We start from the raw sequence: 10,117 nt of genomic DNA, 5'->3' as shown, positions 1-10,117 counted from the left end.
CCCGGCTCCACCATCCCGGCTCCACCATCCCGGCTCTGCTCCATACGTGCCCTTCCCTGTCCCCTCTCCTTTCCTACAGCTGCTCCCTCCCTTTCCCTGTTCATTTCCCATCCCTGCTCCTTCCCTACAGCTGCTCCATCGTTTTCCCTGTTCCTTCCCCATGCCTGCTCCATCCCTTCCCTGCTCCTGCTTTACCTTTCTCACTGTTCCACGTCTGCTCCATCCCATCCCATCCCATCCCATCCCATCCCATCCCATCCCATCCCATCCCATCCCATCCCATCCCATCCCATCCCATCCCATCCCATCCCATCCCATCCCATCCCATCCCATCCCTGCTCCGCCCTGTCCTGCAGCCTCCCCTTGTTCTTGGCCCGGGGGACAGTGACGGGGGCAGGGGACAGCACACGGTGACACATCCCCAGGGCCGGGCACTTGCTGCTTCCTCCACTCCCTCATCCTCCTCAGCCCGGTCTCCAGCGCAGTGGGGATGCAGCCGCCAAAGGGGATCCCGGACCAGACGCTGCAGAGCGGGACCGGAGCTGACCGAGGGTGCGGGGACCCTCCGGGCCCGGTGTCCCCCGCTCAGGGTGGCCGGGAGCCCGCAGGGTGCGGGGTCCCCGCTCCGGGTGACGCTGATGTCGCTGCCGAGTGACTGTGATGTCCCGACCCCCTCTCCCGGTGCCATTTGTGCTCCGCGCCCGTGCGGCAGCGCTGGGCCGGGGATCCCGGCGGAGACATCGGGGTGTGGGGCGGAATCGGGGTCCCCCCGGTCCCCCACCGGTCCCTTGTGCTCCCCGCAGGCCTCGCTCGGGATCCCGGGCAGCTCCGGCGGCTCCGCGCCTCCAGCAGCGGGACGGGACGGGACGGGACGGGACGGGGGAGGGTCCCTGCGGCGCCCCCCGCCCGTTCCCTCGGCGGTCAGAGCGAGCCGAGCCCCCGGAGCCCGAGGGTGCGGGCGGAGCCACCCCCAAGCCCCGGGACACCCCCGGAGCGGCCCCACCGGGGGATGCCCGGCCTTGGGGGATGCCCGGTCCCGAGGGGATGCCCAGTCCCGAAGGGGTGCCCGGAGCCGAGGGGGTGCCAGGCCCTTGGAGGGGGATGCCCGGTCCGGTGGGGGTGCCCGTTCCCGAGGAGCGCCCGGCCCTGGGGAGGTGCCCGGTCCTGGAGGGATGCCCGGTCCCGAGGGGGTGCCCGGTCCCGGGGAGATGCCCAATCCCGAGGGGGTGCTCGATCCCTAGGAGGTGCCGGGTGCGGAGGGGATGCCCAGCCCTGGGGGGGATGCCCGGTGCCGGGGAGATGCCCGATCCCGAGGGGGTGCCCGTTCCCGAGGGGTTGCCCCGCACGGGGGTCCCCGCCCGCCGCCGCCTCCCCCGCCCCCGCCGGGGGGGTTCCGCCTGCCGGGGCGGGCGGGCAGGAGGGGCCGGGGGCGGGCGGGGGGCGGCTCCTCCTGCCCCGCTCCCGCCGCCCCCCGCCCCCCGCCCCGGCCCCGGCCCGGCGGCGGCGGCGGCGATGGAGCCCGGCCCGGGCCCGGCCTGAGCCGCGATGCGATGGAGAAGCTGGCGGCGGGGCTGGCCCGGCTCCGCTGGAGCCCCGCGGCGCTGCCCCTCGACGCCATCGTCAGCCAGTGCCGCCTGCCCACCCTCGTCTGCCTCGGGCAGGGTGAGCCCGGCGGGGAATGAAGTCTGGAGGGACGAGAAGGAGGAGGGAGGTTGGAGTGATGGGGAGGAGGAGGAGGAGGAGGGTGGGAGGAAGGCTGGAGGGACCAGGGGAGGGAGGGAGGGAGGATGGAGGGACGGAGAGTGAGGCTGGAGTGAGGAGGAGGAGGAGGAGGGAGAAAGGATGGAGTGATGAGGAGGAGGGAGGGGTGGAAGGCGGAGGGATGGGCAGGGAGGGAGGAAGGCCGGAGAGTGAGGACGAGGAGGGAGGGAGGTTGGAGTGATGAGGGAAAGGGAGAGACGAAGGACGAAGGGACCGGGAAGAGGGAAGGGAGGAAGTCTGGGGAGATGAAGAGGAGGGAGGGAGAGGGGAGCGATGAAGAGCAGGGAGCGGTGGAGGGTAGAGGGATGGGGAAGTGAGGAAGGCTTGAGGGTGAGGAGGAGGAAGCGAGGAAGGCTCGGAGGAAGGGATGGAGAGTGGAGGGATGAAGAGGAAAGTAGGAAAGACGAAGAGGTGAGGAGGAGGAGTGGTGACTGGAGAAGTGAGGAGGAGGAGGTGGAGGGAGAGAGGAAGGATGGAAGAGGCTGAGGGGATGAGGAGGAGGAAGAGCGGAGGGACCAGGAGAAGGAAAGAGCCTGGAGTGCTGAGGAGGAGGAGGAGGAGGGAGGAAGGTTGGGCCAGGTGAGCCCGAGCTGCTGTCCCGGCTCGGGTCGGGTCCTTCAGGGTGGGGGGACCGGGGCTGCCCCTCAGGGGGGTCCCTGCCCTCAGGGATGCGAGGGGGGAATTTGTGGGGCCCAGGCCCCCCAGCCATGGACCAGGACTTCCCCCACTGTCACCATTCCCGTGACTCTCCGGAGGTGCTGCCAGGGGCTGGGAGCCACCGTGTCCCCTCCCCGCCTGCCTGGGACACTGCCTGGCTGGGGGGGCCTGGCTGGGACCCCCCAAGCCCAGGCTGAGGGGGGAGCAGGGGGTGTGGGGTGTGGGGAGCAGGGGCGTGGTGGGGGTGAGGGAGCAGGAGGCTTGGGGCTGTGGGGGTGTGGGGATGTGGGGACCAAGGTATGTGGGGCTGTGGGGAGCAGGAGATGTGGGGTGCAGGGAGAGGCGGGGCGTGGGGTGTGGGGTTGGGGCAGGATTGGGTGTGGGAGCAGGTGGGGGTGGGACAGGTGGGAGCAGGGGATGTGGGGCTGTGGGAGTGTTGGGTCTGTGGGGAGCAGGGGATTTGGGGGTGTGGAGAGCAGGGCTGTGGGGCTGGGGAGCTGTGGGGAGCAGGGCTGTGGGGCTGGAGTGATGAGGGAAAGGGAGCAGGGCTATGGGGAGCAGGGGATGTGGGGCTGTGGGGAGCAGGGGGTGCAGGGTACCCCCAGCCTGGCCGTGTCCCCCCCAGATCAGGGCCCATCTGCAGGGGGTGCCGGGGGGCTGTCGGGGTGGCTGGGGGGCGTTGGGGGCCCTGGGGGCTGTCGGGGTGCCGGGGGGCTGTCGGGGTGCCGGGGGGCTGTGGGGTGCCTGGGGGGTATTGGGGTGCCGGGGGGCTGTCGGTTGGGGTGCCTCGGTTCTGGAGGGCTCCGGGGGGGGGCCCGCGCCGGCCCCGGCTCAATAAACTTCTTGTTTGCGGCGGCTGCAGCTTTTCAGGGGGGACAAAGAAATGGTTTCCTGGGCAACTGGCGCCTCTTGGCAGCGGCACCTGCTCATCCCTCGCTCCGTCCGTCCGTCCGTCCGTCCAGCGGCGCGGGGGGCGGGGCGGGGGGTGGCGGCGGTGACAGCCCTGTCCCCCGCAGGTGAGCGCGTGGAGGGGGTGACAGCGCAGGACGTGCTGCTGGTCCACTCGTGCCGGCAGTGGACCACGGTGACCGCGCACAGCCTGGAGGAGGGACACTACGTCATCGGGCCCAAAATCGACATCCCGCTCCAGTACCCAGGTGTGGGGGGGGCTGGGGACAATGGTGGCAGCGGGAATGGTGGCCCTGGGCCAGCAGAGCCGGGACCTGCCCCCCCTCCCATCCCCGGCCCGCTGGGGCTGCTCCAGTAAGGTCCAGTCTGGGGTAGGAGATGCTCTGGTTTGGGGGCTGCCCCACCCCTGGCAGAGCTGCAGAGGGGCTGGCAGGGATTGGGATTGGGATTGGGATGGGATGGGATCCTTGGGATGGGATGGGATGGGATCCTTGGGATGGGATGGGATCCATGGGATGGGATGGGATCCATGGGATGGGATGGGACGGGATGGGATCCATGGGATGCGATGGGATCCATGGGTTGGGATGGGATCCATGGGATGCAGACAAGGACAGCAATGAGATGCAGACAAGCACGGGGATGAGGACAGGGTAGGATGGGATAGAGCTGGGAATGGGAGAGAGATGAGAATGGGATGGGGAAAAGTGGCAGGGATAAGCTTGGCTGGGATGAGGATGAGGATGGGGACAGGGAGAGGGATGAGGATGGACTGGGAAGGAGTTGAGCTGGGATGAGGATGAGGATGGGGCCGGATTGGGGCCGGCAGTGCAGACGAAGGTGCTGAGCTGCCTCTGCCGGCAGCCGCCAGAGCCTTAATGACCCCTCTAAGTGCTCCACGGCGGTAATGAGTCCTGCTAATAAATAAATAATGGGAAATGGAGCGGGGGAGGGGTTAATCACGCGTCCCGCGGGGGCTGCAGGGGGCTGGGCAGTGTGTTAACAGCGATCGGGGGTCGGCCGTGCCCGCGCTGCCCCGGGATGTGGGGCTGAGCCGGCTCCAGCCTCGGGTGCCCCCGAGCCAGGCGAGGAGCTCTGGTGTCCCAGCTCCGCCGGCCGGGCGGGCGGGAATTAAAATTCCCGTCAGGTCCGTGCCCGGCAGCCGGAGCCGGTGGAGGCGGCGGCGCTGGGGCTGCAGCTGCCCCGCTCCCGTTCCTGACCTTTCCCCGTTCCTGACCTTCCCCGCTCCCATTCCTGCCTCTCCCTGCTCCCGTTCCTGCCAATTCCCTCTCTCGTTCCTGTCTCTTCCCATTCCTATTCCTGCCTTTCCCCATTCCCGTTCCTGCCTTTCCCCGTTCCAGCCCATTCCCCATTCCTGCTCTCCCCATTCCCCGTTCTTGCCTTTTCCCTCTCCCGTTCCTGCCCTTCATCATTCCCATTCCTGCGTCTCCCCATTCCTATTCCTGCCTTTCCCCGTTCCTCCTTTCCCCGCTCCCGTTCCTGACCTTTCCCCGTTCCTGCCTTTCCCACCCGTTCTTACCTTCCGTTCCTGCCAATTCCCTCTCCCGTTCCTGCCAATTCCCTCTCTCGTTCCTGTCTCTCCCCATTCCTATTCCTGCCTTTCCCCGTTTCTCCTTTCCCTGTTCCCGTTTCTGCCTTCCCCGCTTCCGTTCTTGCCTTTCCCCACTCCTGTTCCTGCCCTTTCCTATTCCCATTCCTGTCTTTCCCCTCTCCCGTTCGTCCTTTCCCCCTCCCATTCTTGCCTTTCCCGCTCCCGTTCCTGCCTTTCCCTGTTCCCGGTTCCCTTCCCGGTGTCCCACCCACCCAAGCCATGGGGTCACTGTGCCCTGGCATGGCTGGGATGGGATTTTGGGGGGCAATGGGCACCCCTGGCAATTTGAGCCGCTCTGGGCACTCCCAGGAACGCATTTGGGGGTCCCTGCAGCTCCGGGGGTGCATCCCATGTACCCCGTGCCTTGTCCCACCAGAAACCCCCCAGGGGCTGCTCTGGGGTCCCCTCGCAGCACTGGGACACTGGCAAAGCCCACGGGAGTGTCCCCAAAGATGGGGTGGGGACCCCAGGATGCCCCAGGGGTGGCTGTCCCCTGTGAAAGGCCCCAGGGGGGTGACAGCAGGTCCCTGTGATGAGTTGGGGACCCCAGGCTGCCCCAGGGGTGGCTGTCCCCTGTGAAAGGCCCCTGGGGGGTGACAGCAGGTCCCTGTGAGAATTCGGGCCCCCTCTCACCTCGGGAGTCCCCGCAGGGAAGTTCAAGCTGCTGGACCAGGACCGGGACCTCCGCGAGCCCGTGCAGTATTTCAACAGCGTGGAGGAGGTGGCCAGCATCTTCCCAGACCGCATCTTCGTCATGGAGGCCATCACCTTCAGCGTGAAGGTCCTGGGGACAGCAGGGCACGGGGCTGGGCCAGCGGGGAGGGGTGGTGGAGCACCAAGAATAATGGTGGGATGATGTTGGGATGGTGGTGGGATGTCAGGAATGGTGCTGGGACATCAGGGGATGGTGGTGGGATGTCAGGGATGGTGGTGGGACATCAGGGGATGGTGGTGGGATGTCAGGGATGGTGGTGGGACATCAGGGGATAGTGGTGGGATGTCAGGGATGGTGGTGGGACATCAGGGATGGTGGTGGGACATCAGGGATGGTGATGGGATGTCAGGGATGGTGGTGGGACTTCAAGATGGTGGTGGAGCATTGGGGATAATGGTGGTGGCATGTCAGGGATGCTGACGGGACATCAGGGGATGGTGGTGGGATGTCAGGGATGGTGGTGGGACATCAGGAGATAGTGGTGGGGCATCAGGAATAATGGTGGGATGATGTCAGGGGATGGTGGTGGAGTTTCAGGGATAGTGGTGGGACTTCAAGATGGTGGTGGAGAACAGGAGTAATGGCAAGAAGATGTCAGGATGATGGTGGAACTTCAGGGATGGTGGTGGGACATCAGGGATGGTGGCAGGACATTGGAGATGATGGTGGGATGTCTGGGATGGTGGTGGGACACCAGGGATGGTGGCAGGACATTGGAGATGATGGTGGGATGTCTGGGATGGTGGTGGAACATCAGGGATGGTGGTGGAATAAGGAATAATGGTGGGATGATGTCAAGGGATGGTGGTGGAGTTTCAGGGATGGTGGTGGGACATCAGGGATGGTGGCAGGACATTGGAGGTGATGGTGGGATGTCTGGGATGGTGGTGGAATAAGGAATAATGGTGGGATGATGTCAGGGGGTGGTGGTGGAATGTCAGGAATGGTGCTGGGATGTCAGGGATGGTGGTGGGAGATCAGGAGATGCTGGTGGGACATGAGGGGCACTGTTGGGGTGTCGGGGGCGCAGGGCAGGGCAGCGGGTGCCACCTTGGGGCTGTCGCGGGCAGGTGGTGTCGGGGGAGTTCAGCGAGGACAGCGAGGTTTACAACTTCACGCTGAACGCGGGGGACGAGCTGACGCTGATGGGGCAAGCGGAGATCCTGTGCGCCAAGACGGTGAAGGAGAAGTCGCGTTTCAACACCCTCCTGCGCAAGCTGGGCAAGGCGGCGCCGGCGGCGGGGGCGCGGCAGGTGAAGGGCAAGATGCCGTGCCTGATCTGCATGAACCACCGCACCAACGAGAGCCTGAGCCTGCCCTTCCAGTGCAAGGGCCGCTTCAGCACCCGCAGCCCGCTGGAGCTGCGCCTGCAGGAGGGCGAGCACACCATCCGCAGCATCATCGAGAAGGTGCGGCTGCCCGTCAACGTGGCCGTGCCCAGCCGGCCCGCCCGCAACCCCTACGACCTGCACGCCATCCGAGAGGGCCACTGCTACAAGCTGGTCAGCATCATCTCCAAGACGGTGGTGCTGTGCTGCATCCTGCGCCGGGAGGAGCTGGTGCCTTTCCATTTCCTGCTGCTGACCGACATGCCGCGCTTCCAGCTGCCCGAGGGGCTGCTGGCCGGGGACCCGCAGCTGGAGAAGCTGCTGCGGGACAGCGCCGCGTATTGCCACGACCGCTTCAACCCCGACGAGTACTCGCGGGCCGTGCGGGAGGCCAAGCCGGACTTGCTGGAGGAATGTGCGAGCCCGCGGCGCCTGCGGCTCTGCCTGCCCGCCTGCGGCCGCGAGGAGCTCAGCCAGCCCCTGCAGCGCCTCTCGCTCTGTGCCTGCGGCTCCGGGGGTCCCCGGGAGCCCCCCGGCCGCTGCCAGGCACCGCGGGGCCTCGGCCCGGGCACCCCGCGCCCGCCGCTGCCCGACTTCCCCGAGCCCGAGCGGGAGTACATGACGCCCGACTGGGCCGAGCCCGAGTTCAGGACTCAGGAGCCGCTGGAGATTCCCTACGAGGAGCTGTGGAGCAATGCCAGCCCGGAGGGCTGCTGCGAGCTGGGCAGCAGCGGCGGCCGGCCCGACCTCGTGTCCTTCGCGGCTGTCACCCCGCTGGGCTCCCCGCGCCGGCCCGGGGACGAGCCCCGCGGGGACACGCCGCCCCCGGTGCCCCCCAAATCGGAGGCGGTAAGAGCCCGCTCCTGCGCCCAGGGATGGGGAATGGCATGGCCGGGACCCTGTCAGCCTCTCCGTGGCAAGGCCGGAGCCACGGCAGGGCAGCCCGACCCCTTCCCTGTCCTCTGACCCTGGGGTCCCTCCCCAACTCTGCTTGGTCACCCAAACCTGCAGACCTCGCTTCCCCAGGGCTGCCCATCACCGATCCTCATTCCTCATGAGCCCCGGAATGATCCCAGGGCTCTCTGCACCATCGGGTACCTCAAGCTCTTGGGCTGCCCGGAACTGTGGGGTACCCGACCCTCTGGCCTTCCCTACACAAAATTTCAGGCTCCCCTTCACCACGGGGTACCCCAATATTTTGATCTCCTCGCACCACGGGCTGGGAGGGCCCCAAGTCTCCCCACTCGCACCCAGCGCGTTGTGGGCGGGCAGGACCGGCTGTCCCCGACCCCCATCACCCCCTCCAGCCGCGGGGATCCCCGGCTCCCCCCGGGCCCTGACGGCGCTGCCCCGTTCCAGGTGAAGGAGGAGTGCCGGCTGCTGAACGCGCCCCCGGTGCCGCCCCGGGGCAGCCGCCCCCCGGCCCCCTGCAGCCCCCCGGCCCCCCTGCGCTGCCCGAAGCTGGCACCCGTGCCCTCGCCCAGCCCCAGCCTCTCCTACTACTCCTCGGGGCTCCACGACGGGTGAGTGGCTCCGGGGACACCGGGGAGGGTGGGTGGGGGTACCTGAATCGCAGGGATGGGGACACCGGGGTGATGGTGACACTGCCCTCGCCCCCGCAGGTCGGCCCCGCGCAGCGGCAGCGCCTCGCCCTCTCCGGACGCCTACTCGCTGTACTGCTACCCCTGCACCTGGGCCGACTGCAAGGCTGCCGAGCCCCCCGGGCGGCCGCTGCCCCCGGCCCAGCCCGCGCCCAGCTCCTGCTCCGAGCCCTGGGCGTTCCCCGAGCCGGGCGCCGGGGCGGGCAGTGGCTGCTCCACGCCGCTGCTGGGCACCGAGCCCCCCCTGAAGCCCTTCCGCAGCTGCCCCCGCCTCAAACCCCCGCACCCCCAAAAGCGCTTTGCCCCCTTCGGGGCGCTCAACCCCTTCGCCGGCCCGGCAGAGTGGCCGGAGAGTCCCGAGTGGTCCAAAGCGGCGCCTTCGGCCCCGGCCGCTCCTTCCTCCTCCTCCTCGCCGGAGCCCTTCGCCCCCACCGAGGAACCAGCGGCTCCCCCTCGGCCCCCCAAGGGCTTGGACGGGGACGGCATCGTCATCCGGGGGGCGGCCCCGCTGTCCCCCGCCGTCCTGCGCGGGGCCGAGGGCGTCACCCGCCTGTACCTGGCCCAGGGGGTCATCGAGGTGCCGCCGGCAGCGAGGGGCGATGGGGCAGCGCCGCCCGCCGCCCCCCGGCCCAGCGGGGACGGCCCGGCCTGGCTGCCCCCCGCCGACCTGTCGGCGCTGTCGCTGGAGGAGGTGTCCAAGTGCCTGCGCTTCATCGGCCTCTCCGAGGACGTCGTGAGCTTCTTCGCCCGCGAGAGGATCGACGGCAGCATCTTCGTGCAGCTCAGCGAGGAGATCCTGGCCGACGATTTCCGCCTCACCAAGCTCCAGGTGAAGAAGATCATGCAGTTCATCAAGGGCTGGCGCCCCAAGATCTAGTGCCACGCCGGGGACCCCCTGCACGGGGAGGTCCCCAAGTCACCTGGAGCACGGCTCTGGGTGGCCCCGCTCCCGTCCCTCTCTGATGCTGCAGGTTCTCCTCTCTCCCACTGCCCAGCCCTCCCCAACTCCCCTTTTAACACTGGACAGTAATTTTGGCCCCAAAGGGCTGGAAAACACTGGATTTTACGTCGACTGGTTTAACTTAATCCTTGTGGATTAGCATAATAAATGTACGGGAGAGTAATGAGCCCCCGGAGAAGGCCCTTGCTTGGGGAGGAGGGGAAGGGGGGAGGATGGATGCTCTGAGGGGTCTCCCCTCCTTGCAGACCCTTCCCATCCCTTGGGGAGGGATTACCAGCCCCGTGCCTCCCCCAGCACTCAGCAGACGCAGATGAGATGATGTCTTGGCCCAATTCTGGTCTGGGAGCTTTGAAAGACACGGAGAGGTGACATGAAAAGCAGCAGGGTTCAGCCATGGCCCAAGGCCTGCCAGGGAGCAGGAAAATGGCAGGAAGCTGGAAAGGAAGCCAGGGAGGGGGGGCCAGGCCAGTGACAGGTGCCCAGAGATTTAAAGCCTTTTAGTTTAACTTGATCTCTCCCCACGGGGGGGCCCTCTGGCCTTTGGCTGCTCGATCTGCAATTACAGGCAGGTCC

The 10,117-nt window shown here is 67.5% G+C and overlaps 1 protein-coding gene across 2 annotated transcripts; it reads left to right on the top strand.

The window, feature by feature from the left end:
* Window positions 1-1,469: 1,469 nt before the first annotated feature.
* GAREM2 (GRB2 associated regulator of MAPK1 subtype 2) lies at window positions 1,470-9,710 on the top strand. Of its 2 annotated transcripts, none has more exons than XM_064709992.1 (6): window positions 1,470-1,662; window positions 3,435-3,575; window positions 5,590-5,720; window positions 6,725-7,831; window positions 8,342-8,505; window positions 8,605-9,710. In XM_064709992.1, exons 1-6 carry the CDS (start codon window positions 1,551-1,553, stop codon window positions 9,458-9,460), a joined length of 2,511 nt encoding a protein of 836 aa, XP_064566062.1. In that variant the 5' UTR covers window positions 1,470-1,550; the 3' UTR covers window positions 9,461-9,710. The 2 variants fall into 2 exon arrangements, with proteins under 2 accessions (XP_064566062.1, XP_064566063.1); XM_064709993.1 differs by lacking the exon at window positions 1,470-1,662 and adding an exon at window positions 2,005-2,340.
* Window positions 9,711-10,117: the final 407 nt, after the last annotated feature.

This window comes from Zonotrichia leucophrys, chromosome 3 (genome assembly GCF_028769735.1).
Source record: "Zonotrichia leucophrys gambelii isolate GWCS_2022_RI chromosome 3, RI_Zleu_2.0, whole genome shotgun sequence".
NCBI classification, from domain to species: domain Eukaryota; kingdom Metazoa; phylum Chordata; class Aves; order Passeriformes; family Passerellidae; genus Zonotrichia; species Zonotrichia leucophrys.
Note: the sequence above shows the minus strand (reverse complement) of the source record. Positions and strands in the feature narration are given on the sequence as shown.